Source organism: Pezoporus wallicus, unplaced genomic scaffold (genome assembly GCF_028554395.1).
Source record: "Pezoporus wallicus isolate ANWC-B61680 ecotype Strahan unplaced genomic scaffold, APGP_CSIRO_Pwel_v1 contig_3952, whole genome shotgun sequence".
Taxonomy (NCBI): Eukaryota; Metazoa; Chordata; class Aves; order Psittaciformes; family Psittacidae; genus Pezoporus; species Pezoporus wallicus.
This window is the reverse complement of record NW_026635034.1, coordinates 11301331-11315597: the sequence shown is the minus strand read 5'-3', so window position 1 is coordinate 11315597 and position 14267 is coordinate 11301331. Positions and strand designations below refer to the sequence as shown.

General features: G+C 37.7%; 1 protein-coding gene across 5 annotated transcripts in view; it reads left to right on the top strand.

Moving 5' to 3' along the window:
* MYO1E (myosin IE) overlaps window positions 1–14267 on the top strand; it is a 188651-nt gene that overhangs the window by 141199 nt on the left and 33185 nt on the right. For all 5 annotated transcript variants that reach the window (XM_057398716.1, XM_057398692.1, XM_057398698.1 and 2 more), the window contains 6 exons: window positions 62–156; window positions 6580–6667; window positions 8295–8384; window positions 9352–9483; window positions 10361–10495; window positions 11236–11368. In XM_057398716.1, the coding sequence (XP_057254699.1) occupies window positions 62–156; window positions 6580–6667; window positions 8295–8384; window positions 9352–9483; window positions 10361–10495; window positions 11236–11368 (673 nt within the window). The remainder of the gene's footprint in view (window positions 1–61; window positions 157–6579; window positions 6668–8294; window positions 8385–9351; window positions 9484–10360; window positions 10496–11235; window positions 11369–14267) is intronic.

The following is a 14267-nucleotide window of genomic DNA, read 5'->3' as shown; positions in this document are numbered from 1 at the left end:
ATTGCTCTGTCTGTGTTGGTTAATGCTGTGTTGAAAAATGGTTCTCTGTTTCCTCTCCTAGGCACAATATGAGAACCCACCACATATTTATGCTCTTGCAGACAGCATGTACAGGAACATGATTATTGACAGAGAAAACCAGTGTGTCATTATTAGGTAAGGAAAAGATCTGTAAATAATATTTTATCATTATCTTTTGGTGTTTTAACTTCAAGAAGCATTAAAGTTTATTTCTTTTATTATATCAGTAAAAATGTTCTGTATCCATGACCACTGAGCATTTTGGGGTTTCCTAGGGTAACTAAGTACTTTCTAACCCTTCCTGTTGTTTTCCAGTGAAATCCTGGTGATAGCTTAACAAGAAGAAATGTGTTACACAGCCAGCTTCATGCCCAGTATCAAAACTGCAACAGCTTGTGAATGACTGACTACATAACAGAGTTAGATTAACAACTATAGGAACCACAGATACTGTTAAATCAAACATTCTCACACTGACTCCATTTTTACCATATTCTGGTAAAAATACATGTTTAGTACTGTTTTTTCCCCTGTTAAAAATACATGTACTTTTGTTCCATTTGAAATTTTGCTTGCATTCGGTCAGAGACAAGAGGAGAGAGATACTGGAAAATTAATTTTGTCTTCACTATTAATCTTTTAAATTTATAAATTAATATATATGTGGGATCTGCTGATTTCACATGGAGGAAGGTCAATCAGGTGTTAACGGTTAACACTGAATTGTACTCCTGTAAAGGCCTCCCTGTTCTTGGGCCCCTAGCTACAGCATGGAGCCATACACAACAAAATACCCAAAGCTTATATTCCTGTCTCTCATATGTCTTGATTTGTTCCCTGAGCTCAGTCTTCCTTTTTGCAAAATAGATGCCTCTTTCCATGCTGAAGTTTCTAGAGCCATTTAGTCCAATTCAGGCCTCTTGGGAATGGGTAAACCTGAGATTTATTTTGCTTTTTGAACAAAGTAGCATCCCAGAGCCTGGGATGTTTGACACGAAGCTAAATTTATAGTGAAAACCTTTAAACTGTTGTGAACTGTGATTAAAAACCCCATATTTTTTATCCATTGCTAATGCCCAGAGGTTCAGTGAATGCAGAGGGTCATGTTTTCAGAGAGCGGAGATGCAGATCTGAGATACAGACTTACAGGTTGAAATTCATGTGAGAATTCTTGTGCTTGAATGATGGATGACATGCTTTGGAGTATCTGCATTTTGTATGTGCGGAGTGAATTCCCTCTCAGTGTGTGCACAGCCTATTCAAAATCTGCTGGAGTTACTTGAAATCTACTGCAAAACTGAAACAAGAAAAAATGTGTTTGCCAGGGAATTTCAGAGTTCCTTTTTCTTTCTACACATCTGTTTTTCCGAAGATGATTCTTATTACAGACACTCTAAATAATCTGTAGATTTATGAGCAGTTTTCATGGTGGTATTTTGTTTTTGTTTTTTTTTGGACACTTAGAAATTGTTTTAATGAAACCAAGTAACTCAGCCACTCACAAAACTGATTTTGGTTGATATTTCAATCCTTTTGACCATATTTCGCTTAAACTGCTTAGATACATCCTGTATTTTCTGACTTTAATGTTATCACTATTTCTAACAACTAGAGCTGGCTTAGAAATTAAGCCTCTTGAAGTCTGGAATTTGCTTGCTCATGTTTTATTTCATAGACCAGAAGGCACTGAAATTGCTGCCAGACTAGAGGCTCACAAGATGCTGCAGCTCTTGAATGAAATAAATGTTCTAGCCAGATTCATGTGTACCACCACACCATCAGCTTCACTTAATCACTGCCAAGGACTTTACCATTTCTGCCCCTAAACTGGTGATTCTTAACAAATTGAGATACAGTTCTGTCTTCACTGTCTTCAGTCCCACAGGGGTCTGCTGAACCTAAGCAGTTCCAAATGAACCTTTGTGTTTCAGTGAACCATAGATTTTGCCATGGAAATGTGTCCCGTGGAAAATGAGTGATGATGAAGACAATATGGTTATTATGAGGTGCCTGTTTGCTTCTCTGCTTTACAACTAGTCTGAATTTGGAGTGACTTCACTGAAAATCCCTGGTAGAATGGAAGGAACAGAGCAAGCTAGTACAGAAAGAGACCCAGGTTTTCCCTTTCCCCCGCCTCCCACAGTGCTAGTTTTTCCCCCTGAAGAAAGGCGAGTTCCTCTGTAAAGAGAAAAGGTGTAGGTTGGACTGAGTCACAGATCAAAAAGACTATGTCTGGTTTACAGTGCGTACGGAGTTGCAGGAATGCAGACCCAAGGTTGATGGGAAAGGAGCTGGTGCTCACCTGTGTCTGCCTACAGCATATGGCTGTGGCAGCTGTCTCTTGACCTGGCGAGATGCATGCATTCCTAGAGACTAGATGTAGATTTCCTGGTAGGTGAAGGAAGGTCTCTGCAGTGTCCTGCTGTAGTCAAGACCCTGTGTGTGCATGAGGATTGTACACCCTTTTGCCAGGGCATCTAATTCCAGATTTCCACATAATGCATTTAGACACCCATAGAAAAGACTCCACATCTTCAAAAAGTCAGTGATGAGCTAGGAAAGCAGATCCGAAAGAAAACGCAGTTCTCTGAAAGGCTGAATAGACAGCAAACAGAAATAATCTTTTAATGTGATAATACTAATTTGAGAAGAAAAACTGTTACCGAGCAACCTTTCCAGGGCCAGGGAAGCCTGTTTCATCAGTGGAGTAATTGCAGCATACACGTGTATGCATTAAGAAAATTACATGTAGGCGTGTCTGATTATAGCTGAGGACCCAGGAGCTATTTTGAATGCCTGTGAACAGTGTAAAGAATGAGGTTATTCATGGGCTGGACTCTGGCTGGGCTGGATGCAGGGTGCTGAGCTTGTGCTTAGGTGGGAGGAGGGAGCGGTACCCACAGTCTCTGCCCTCGTTTTGTATGCATGGGGCAGAATTACAAAGGGAGTTTACACTTGAGTAAGGCACTTATGCTGGAGTGTGATTTCTCATTCAGTTTCTGTATTACTGAGGCATGATATTTAAGTCTGTATTGATCAAAGCTCATAAACGTCTGCTACAGCAGACTGTTTGCGTTTCTTCCTCCTTTAAATGAGGGCACTTCCAAACTATCAACAAGGAGTTGTCCAATCAAGAGTTAATTACAAAGGATTGTCTGTTGTGGCTTTTAATCCTTTCTGGACTATCACTGTCCTTTAATTAAGAGAGGGGAGGTTATGATTAGCATTTTTCTATTATGTAGCAATAAATGTGTTTCTTCAGAATGTTCTGAACTTTATAGAAAGGTAAAGCCTTATGGACTTAATTTTCACTTTTGTTCTGTGATTTTTCTGCCAGGAGGTGTTGCTTTAAAGCATTTCTTCAGCCCTTCTTGTTTGTAATTTTAGTTTACATTTGACATCCCTGTGGCCATGTGTGGTTACAGTAAAGCTGTATATGATGACTGCATACCTGAAAAGACAATGCAACTTAAGTACTACAAATCTGTGTTCATGGAAGGATCATTGACCACCTCAACTGTTTTTAGTGAACAACCCATATATGTCTTAAATCTATTAAGTTCAAAATTTAATGTGAGACTTCTGGCCAGCTCCTGTACCTATGCTTTTCAGAGGACTCAAATGACTGATAAGTCTAAAACATCTGCCCAGACTCTTAACTGGAAACATGGTAGAATTTTCATGAGAAAGGGGTAGAAACAGAAGTTGAACGCAGTACCAAAAGTTAGGTAAAAGCTCCAATTCAGAAGGGAAAAGTATTTCACTGAAGTTGTGCTACTGGGGTTTCTCTGAACATAATTAGAAAAATTAAATGTTCTATGTAAACAAACTAAAAAGCTTATCCAGGCACATCAGGGTATTGTACATATGCAGTGCTCTTACAGGACCAAGAGTTCTTTATAACTATTTGTTATTAACAGTTCTGCATTGTCCTGGCGATGTAGATAAGTATTACTTGTTTTGTTCTACAGCGAGGGATGCTATATTAGATGTCACTCAGAAAATGAATTTTAGAGGGAAGGAGGCGGCTATGTACTTGATCTTGTTTCTCTAATCGCTGATTGTATTTTCTCTGGGAGCAAGGGAAGGAAGGAGCAAGAAATTTCCCTTCTGTGTTTGTAGTCTTACTCTGATTTCAGCCAAGTGTTAGTTGACTTTCTGATCAGAATGTCATTTGTTTGAAGTAGCAAATAGTGCTAGAAGGGACGGTGTTTTTCAAAGAATTATCTTTTTTGTTAGTGATTGTTTTATTTTGAATGAGAAAAATCTCAAGAAAAATGTCAGTATAAAATCCATTTACTTTTAAGCCATTGTAATATTTTTTTCAACCTTAAAAATCCTCCATGCTTCCAACATACCTAAAGCTACTAAGCTAGAAAGTGGTTCTTACATCTTCTTTAAAATAGTTTTAATAGCAGCAGAGCAGTAAAATATATGTGAGAAAGCTTCTCTATGAGAATCATTTGGCAGGAATGCCATAATTTCCCTGCTACACCTGAGCTTTACTGGGGGCAAGATACCATCCCATCAGATAAAGTTACTTTGGTTCATAAATTATGCATCATCCTGTTTTATTCTAGTTTAATTGGAGCAATTTACTGGTCTCTGATCAATAAAAGCATAAAAAAGAATAAGTGTATGCATGCACAAATCTAAAGCAAACTCTCAAAGGCAGTGGTCTGGCCAAGGTAATTTAATATAAAGGACCACTTATATGAAAACAGAGACTAACAATGAAATGGGACTCTATTATTCCAGGTCAGTTTCCATGGCAGACACTAGGGAGTGAGAAATACAAGCTATGCTTAATTTGAACAAAGGAGGATAATTTATGCATCCAAGAAGACCTTACACAAATGCGTTACATTTTTACTGAGCGATAAATAATACCTGATCAAATCAATTCAGTATTTGGTCCCAGATCCTCCTCTGTATTCAGGAGAACACTGCATAAATGAACTCAAGATTACGATTTGGTTTAGATTGGTCTGTGTCATTTGACAATAACGTGAGCAATTTGCTGCAAGCAGATTTTGAAGGGATGTTATTTTAGTTACTGAACTGTTGCTGTTCTGAACTTTTAAATGGAGTTTGCCGTCCATCAGACTCATCTGTCTCTGTGAATGTGGCAGACACCCAATAATATAGGCTTTCTTCTTAATGCTTGGGAAAAATGAATTCATGATTTGGAATGATAAGCATCATTGTCTGCACCTCACAGATGAGGTGATCAACTATTTTTTTCACCTTTTCAACTTACCTGTTTGATCTGTGAAACTGCAGTCAGGAGAAGAAAAAAGCATGAAAACTTTGGTTGTAGGGAGGGGAAAAGCCTTTCAGTATTTCTGTGCTCATGGAAGTTTTAAAGATGTAAAATGATACCTGGAGTTTGGCAGTTTGGGGAGCTTGTTCAGAATTAAACCATTGGAAATGTCTCCATTACTCCTGCTGATAAGGAGCTCTGAGTTGTTCATTCTCAGCAAGTCTTTTTCCTGTGCCAGAAGTGCTGATGTTTCTCTGGCAAACATAGCTAGAATTTGTGCAGGAAAAGATGTGCATTTGATCCATATCCAGGAACAAGTAGGTGTGGGATAGAAGAGTGAACATTCCCTGAAATTATTGAGGAGCTTAAAGATTTTCACACAAAGGAAAGAAAAAAAACAATCAACAAAAAAACATTTTGGATATCTGTCACTGAAGCAACATCCGTATGTTGTGTTTTGCATTAGTGTAGTTGTTCCTGGTCAGGGTAAATTCATTAAGGTCAAAGCTGACTTGGACCAAGATGTAAGTCCGTCTAGAGGAATTCTGTTGAAATGAACTGAGCTTTAAGGTATGAAGTAAAGCATGAGGTTGGATTGTCTGGCATGCCAGTCTTCTTTCCCTCTTGCAAAGCTTACTAATTGCAAGAAGGCAAATCTACTGCTGTTGGAAACATTATTCACCATTGAAATGAAATATAATGGAAGGAAGGAATTGTAAAAGCTAGTATGGAATATTAAGACTTCTTGTACCCCGTGTCAAGAGGCGTAGGAACAGGAAGTTAATTCTTCCGTCATTCAGGATGTGATTAATAATGTCTCATTATTTCATTCAGGAACACCTAAAACAAAAGACTCCTGAAATGAAGTGGGTATCTGGCATGGCATTCAAAGTTTGGATTTTTGAATGAGTGTTTAGGCTGAGATCTGCAATCCCATCAAATTTAGGTGGGGATTGAGTTCTTAACACACTTTCTTTTTTTTTAGTATCTTGGTTTAAGTCTGTTTATTTTTCAATTTACACAGTCCTCTGGCTGTGAAGGCCCATAGAGATTCTGGTGCCCATGCAAGATGATGCATTAAAAATCACTTATTCACAGACATATCCAAGTACCATGCTACCGTGCTATACCACAGTCTATATATTACTGGGTTACCTGATGTAAATATGGTGCATATTTATTCTTATTTGTTGTTAAGGTACCTAGTCTTGGTTGAACAGGATAAACCTCATATTACTCCATTCTAGATTTATTGAAAAACTAATAAATGCATTATTGTCTTCCTTTTTTTGTAGTGGGGAAAGTGGTGCTGGAAAGACTGTAGCAGCTAAATATATCATGAGTTATATCTCCAAAATTTCAGGAGGTGGCCCTAAAGTACAGGTGAGTTGATACAGAGTAATACTGAAGCAGAAGCGCAGTCTATATTCGGAGGCTGTATGACAGGAGTATGTCTCCTAGTGCAAACACTAGGCACTCAAGAAGCTTGTGGTTGAGCAGCTAGAAATACTTACAAGCCCTCGACAGCAGAAGTAGGTGAGCTGGGCAGTGACCTGCTTGCTTGCTGGGCTGCTTATGTGATGCAAGCTGTATGAGAAAAATCCACAGACACAGAGTCAGCTCTGCTGAGAGATTTGTAGCTCTTTTGCTGAATTATCTCTGCAAGCAATGTCATTTATTTATTTAAAATTAAGGGGTAAAGGGACTGTAATTGTTGTTGTTAACCAGGTTAAGAACAGGAATCAACCTCCTCTTAGTAGATGTGGGGGGTTTTCATCCTGTGTTGTTCGCTTTCTCTTGAACACAGAGATGGCTTTTTTGGGTTCTCTTATTTCCGTAAAAGCTCTGATTTGTATGCATACATCCGAGTCAGCAGCAGGAGTATCATCTTGTTTCTTGAGGTTATGTAGTAAAAATAAGAGAATCTGAAAGTCTGCTGAAACAACAAATAGTTGCTTTTGTTAATAGCTAGTAACATTAATATTAATTAGTTATTAACATTAATATACTGTCAATGTCTGCTCTATCAAAATCTATTAGCTAAAGCTAATTGAGTGAACTAGCTGTAAAATTTCCCTTAATGATGTTACATTGGCTGACAGGCAGTGGTAGGTAGGTAGTAGCAACATTTGCTGGTCTGCTCTTTTGAGTGCTTAGTTTTTTGCTTTATTGCAGTCTCTGATGTTGAATATGTTCTTCCTGCTTAGTTTTGTGCAATAGTGATACTGGGAACATTGCAGAGAATTATTCAGTACCAAGAGAATAACCCAGAGAAAGTATGCATTGTGTTATTTCTGGAATAAGTATAATCCTATTTTCTAAGTAAGTATTTCTTTAAAAGATTCCAGCTTTTATAAATAAAATATTCCTAGTGATTCCCAAGTACCAGTTGATGAAGTTGGTAAGTTCCCTTGAGCATTGCTTTTGAGATAAAATTCAGTCTTCTCTTCACAACCCAGCAGGCATTGCGTTTGTTCAGACCTGTCTTCTCAATACTTCCATCTCCTAGGATCAGATGAAGAGACAGTCGTAACATACCTAGTTGCTTTCTGAGACCACGAGATAGAAGCGTTATTGATCCTAAAGCAGGCTGCTGAAGCACCTGCAGGCTCCTACATGTCATGCTGCTCTAACTTAATTGATTGTGGTTCCAGCCCCTCCTGCCCCTGAAAGATTTAAATGCTCGTGTGTAAGAAGGAAATGTCTTAAAATGAAGATGGTGTAAAAACAGATCAATTTATTGGCTGTGTTGTTTGACAGAAGGACCAGTTTCTATAGGCAGTTTGTTCAGGTTTGTAGGTTTTTCTTTAAAAAGTAGGAACTAGAAGCTCTGAAAAAAAAAAAGCTGTTTAGATTTAGTCCTTATCTGATTAAGAGGGTTTCTTACACATGCAGGATTTCTGGCTTTTTAATATGTAACTCAGATGTCAGGGGTTTCTGGAAAACACTTAAGAACTTTTAAAATGTCTATTTCTGAATCTCTATTTCTCTGCCTTTTCTGACATTTTAGCATGTTAAAGATATTATTCTGCAGTCCAACCCTTTACTGGAGGCTTTTGGGAATGCAAAAACTGTGCGGAACAACAACTCCAGCAGATTTGTAAGTCCTTCTACTGTAGAGATTGCTTTATTCTTCCAACTTGTGTTACAGAGACACTATTCAGGAGTATAAAATAAATTGATTACAAATGAATTAAATAAAATAAAGTGTGTTTTGAAGCATGGGGTTAAGAGGCATCTGTTTCATTCTGTATAGGTTGTGCATTTGGTTCTCTTACAGTATGTACTGGTCAATTTATTTGTTTGCAGATCTAACATTCTATAAATAATTTATCAGCAGCAAAGTGGCCAGTTTTCCAGGTCAGCAAAATAGATGCAGTAATACATTAAAAAATAAATACAAAAGAAGATAAGGGTTTTTCATTTCATTTTAAATAAATGAAACCACCCTTAGAGTTGTTTGATGGGAAAGGCCTTTACTAATATGTACAGAAAGTAGGCAGGTATTTTCTTCAGTTTGTCTATTGTACAAATATAAATTAGTCAAAATCATTGTGAAATGGCCGTTCACTAGATAAGGTACTATAGGTTCTGTTTTAAGTTATACGTAGGCTTTACAAACCTAAGATTTGCTCCTCTGCCACTATGAGTGTTAATGCAACTAATATTCTCCCTGGAAGAAAAAGATAATTGCTTTACCCTCCTTCCAAGCAGAGCATTATACTTGCCATGGATTGTAAATCTGTTCAGTTTACTTCCTGCATAGGTGGGTCTTATGGCTTCCTTTACACTAAGCACGAGTCTCAGCAGCTAAAAGAAGCCACTGACTTCCTCTCTACATTTGCATTAACACATGATGTACTATTCCAAGTCTAGCGCTGTGTAAATGCATAAAAAAAGATAGGTGGTACTTCAGGAATCCAAACTTAGGTTATACCTTGAGGCAGCTGGGTCACTGCATCCATAAAGAGTAAATATCCTAGTAACCTTCCTTGTGGCAACATACAAGTGTGTGATTTCAGATTTGTTTGTACTAATCATTCAACAGCTCTAATTATTTATTGCAGGGCAAATACTTTGAAATCCAGTTTAGCCCAGGTGGAGAGCCAGATGGAGGGAAAATCTCCAACTTCCTACTGGAAAAGTCTCGAGTTGTAATGAGGAATCCTGGAGAGAGGAGTTTTCACATTTTTTACCAGGTCAGGAATGTATAGGTCCTTTCCCAGGTATTTAAAATAACTAGGACAAGTTTTTCCTTTTGATTGAAAAGTCATGCTCAACGCAGAGAGATTTCTGAATGCACACAGCAGAAGGTGATCTGGACAGGACCAGGGAACTTGGCAAGCTTGTTAGGATACCATCTAACACAGACCTACTTAAATAGACCTACAAAAATACTTCAATATTTCAAATTCTTTTCTGAGGTTGGTTAGTTTGTTCATTCTTTTTTATTGCAGCCATGTCTGTGCACAGCAGTGTAGATTTTACATAGGACTAAGGAACTTCTCTGGCATTATTGAGAGTATGGGAACCTTTTTCAATTACTGTTATTTAGCCTTGGCCCTGTTGGCCTAAATGGTGCAAAGAGGTGTGACTTGAGCCACGCTTCAAATCATCATAGCATTGGAGCAGTTCAAAGCTTGCTGAATATATACCATAATGGGCAAAAAGGATAATTGGTCTCACAATTAGAGTCACAAATAATGCTTTTTCAGGGTGCTCTTCCAACTATGCCTACTTTCAGTAGGCATGGAAAACATGATGCTCCTGGGGATTTAGATAAGACATTGCAGATGCAAAACCCCATGTTGTAACTGTATGAGTTAAGGAAGGCATTTAAGTCAGTCACGAGCTTTGCTTTTTACTAGATGTGGAAGTTAGAATTAAACCATTTGTGGGAATGGGAATGAAAGCTGGTCTTTTGGGTTTAACAATTAACAAAGGGCAGGAAGGATACATATCTGGCACAGCACTGTCCCTTCCAGTAATTTCAGGCTCAGACACCTGTTTCCAACCTGTCCCATCTTTGCTGAAGATCCTTGTACGACACCTATTTTGGGGATTTCTGTTTTGCAGCTAATTGAAGGGGCCTCCTCAGAACAAAAAAGCAGTCTTGGCATTACCGGTATGGACTACTATTATTATCTAAGTCTCTCTGGGTCCTACAAGGTTGATGATATTAATGACAAATCGGATTTCCAAGAAACACTGGTGAGTTGTTTTTACTCTATGATTTGCATAGTGTTTGATGTATGTCCATTTTACTGTTCATTTGTAGCAAAGATGTTGATGTATTAATGGGGGAATAAGAAATTAATATAGGTATAACTTAAGCTGTATTACACCCTGTGGGACATACGTCACCCTGAAGAGGTCTTATGTTGCAGCTTAACAAGCCTGCACAAAGCACATGGCTTAGGTTCACTTTAGTCAGTTGAGAAGACATTCTAAATTGCGCACACTTCAGGCTCCAAACCCCCATCTTCTTGTGGATTATTTTCTAGTAAATGGCTGAAATTCACAGCCTAAACCAGGCAGACTGTGCTGCTTTTTAGAGCCATTCAGTGCAGCTTGGTCTCTGTAGATGAACTGTCTGTGTAGAAGGAATAAATCCATTGTCTCTTAAGTTCATTGTCTATTTTGCAATGAAAATATTTATCTTTAGTGTAACACATCAGAGCAGGTGCCTGTGTTTTTAGTAACTTTCAATTTTTTTTCCAGAGTTTCTTTAGCTAATGGTTTAGATGCTTCTGTATTTAATTGGAAAATTACAGAAATGCTGAAGTACCTTTTGAAAGTTCAGTGCAGGCTGTAATGAAATTTGGTTGCCTTAAGAATTTGAATTGCTTTGAAAACCCCAGATTTTTAACATCAATATTTTAAAGGGACTTCTGTGACAAAAGTCATTGAACAGATCCTTCAACTGATCCAATAATTTTTTTTCTTTGCAGCATGCAATGAGTGTGATTGGGATCTTTGCAGAGGAACAGGCATTGGTGCTGCAGATAGTGGCAGGAATACTGCATTTGGGAAACATCAGCTTCAAAGAAGTTGGCAACTATGCAGGAGTAGAGAGTGAGGAATGTAAGTACCTCTGGAAACTCTTACAGAAGTAGCAATGAGCTGAAGCCCAGATGGCATAAAGTGAGCTTCAATCTTGAGCTGCTTATCCAAATAATAGTGCATCATTTCTTACAGAGCAAGGCTGCTAATGTAGACTGTATTCCAAAAGCAATGGTAGTGAGGCCCCTGTTTTGCCTTATACAATGCTGCTGACTTAACAGGATGCAGTTTTGTATTAAAGAAATCTTTTTCCAGCATTTGAGTATGAAATAATAAAAATTGTGAGAAATGCTTTAAGCAAGCTTGAATTCTGCTCCTTTCAATGCATTACCACAAATTCATGAAATTACCCACTTTGGATGTGGCTTGCCTGACCTCATTTTCATGTGCAAGCAGCTCTCAACTTGTGGAGTATCCCCAGTGTCAGGTATACAGTCAGTTCTCAGGCATATACACATATATGTACATGCATCCAGAAGGGGTGCCTTTAAAAACAGAAATTCCAAATTGAATTGGCATTCAGAATTTGCATACTACAGTTCTGTTTCCTTTCGCAAAGTTCTCAACCTGTACCTCCCTACTGGGTACATCTACTGTGTAACTGTTTATTATTTCCTTACCCACAGTGCACGGTCTTTGCCTCCTTCACCTCTTACTGATGTTTTATGTTAGTTAGGCCCACATCAGTAACCTGTTGAAAGAGGATTGATCTTGATTTTTCAATATTTTTGTCATGATTTATATCTTGCATCTGATGTAGATTTTCTGTTACCTTGATAGTTTAAGGGCAACAGTGGATAAGCACAACATATGTAGTAGCTTATACATGTTGATCTGTTCTCTTAACTTATTTCAGAATGGTCCTTATGTTTAGGAAAACTGCATTTGTTTAGTTTTAGGTTAGTTAAATACAAATAAAATATATTATCTAGTCATCTTCCCTCTCAGCTGCATTCGTACTCTCCTGCTATTTCTTTTAAAACACGGAAATAAAAAAACCTTAATTTCTTAATTTGAGAGAATAGTAAGTGAACCCAAAGAACAACATTTTGTGGCTTTTTATGCATCCAAATAAAAGTATAGGAATTTTTATATGCCTTATGATTCCAAATGAGTTACTGTGTTTCCATATGAATCACAGTATTCAATCATTTAATGAAATCAGGACATAGCTAGACAAGATAGATACAGAGCTGCATCAAGAAGTACCAAACTGAAAAGACAAGAGTTGAGAATAAGTTGGTAAATGTGAATGGATTTTTGTGATGAACCATGTACACTGTGTTTTTCTTGCTCGCTGGGATATAAGTACAGAAGTAGTGTATGAATAACACATTAAAAAAAAAAATAGCAGACAGAATGAATATAGAACTTAGTCATAAACATACTGTATTTTAAACAAGCCAGAGAAGAAAGAGCGATGTCTAATACAATCTCTGCATTATGAAGTTAAGAGTTGGGTTCATTTCTCTTTTCCATTTTTCCTCCCAGTTTACTGTTTGTCCTAGCCAACTAAATAGTAAAGCATTTATAGCCTGGATAGCCATGACAGATAAAACGTGGTGAAAGACCACTGATAAGTCATGCTTTGTGTAAGTCTGAAATAATAAAAAGTTCTAAGAATTTGGTCAATAGGGTTCTTGTTACTGTATAGCCAACTGCAGAAAAAACATGCAGAGACCATTCTTCAGGACTCCAAAACCCCTGGTCTCATACTCTGAGTCAGAATCAAATCTAGACAGACCATTCTTGCTAGACATCTAGATAAATACTTCTTTAAAATGGCTAGTGATTACTGTCTGTTACAGTCCTTGATTAGAATTAATATTTGGGGAAAAAGATTGTCATTATTTATTCTAAATTTTCCATGTTGCAAATCCTGCCAAATACTACTTGTTCCCTCCTGACTGCAGAAAATGATTTAGACCATCCCTCTTCACACTTGCATTGTATTGAAAGATTTGCTTTATGCTTTCTGAAAACGATGACATGAACCTATCCTTCTGCAGCTTTTCTTCACAGATTATATTTAAAGCTATTCCACAGAATGCTACCGATGGCTCTTTGAGGATCGTTTTTTTCAATTCTGTGCATATCCTGCTTTATAGTAATTTCTAGATGGTAATTCTATGGTCCCTAACTAGGGAAAATAATCAGGCGTCTTAAGAATGACAAGTTAGAACCAGTCATGTCCATCTATTCTTTCTTTGTAGTAAATCATTAGCGCTGTGAAGGAACAGTTTCTCAGGTGTGCGTAGTGATTCTTACAAATTCTTACAGTAGTATTGGCTAAATATTTATTCTGCTATTTTTACTGTATATGTGAGCATATTTGGTCTATAATTACCTACATTCTTTTTGGTTTTAAAGCATATGAGATTTGACTTTTATGTACTTTCCAATCCAGTTTTTCAGCGAGTTACCAGAGATGTTGCCAGTGGCTCAACCTTCATTAGTTATGTGTGTCCTAGTACTCTAGAGTAAATTTAGTCTGCTTTCCGATTGTAATAAATCAGATTTCAGAGAGCTGGTGGTTATGTGAAATTTAAAAATAATTTTGGATTAATATACTGAGTTTAGCGAAATCGCTGTGACGTTGCAGATGTGTGAAGTACAAGTGGCTGCTGCCTTAGTGATTATTTTACATCCTCCTCACACTAGTAAAGTAGATCTGAAAGCAGTGGAACGTGGAGGAAACACTGTTAGAGCATTGTGTGATTTAGTGGAGGTGCAGTACCAACTCCGAGAGCTGCCCTTGGGAGCTAGTTCCATTTGCTTTTAAGCTCTCATTTTCCATTCCTTAAGGTGTGTGACACCTGCAGCTAACATCTGCACCACGTGCTAAGAATGCGAAGAGTACTAGATTTGTGGCTGCTTATTGCACAGATGTACTTTTATGCTTTATTTTTAAACAAGGAAA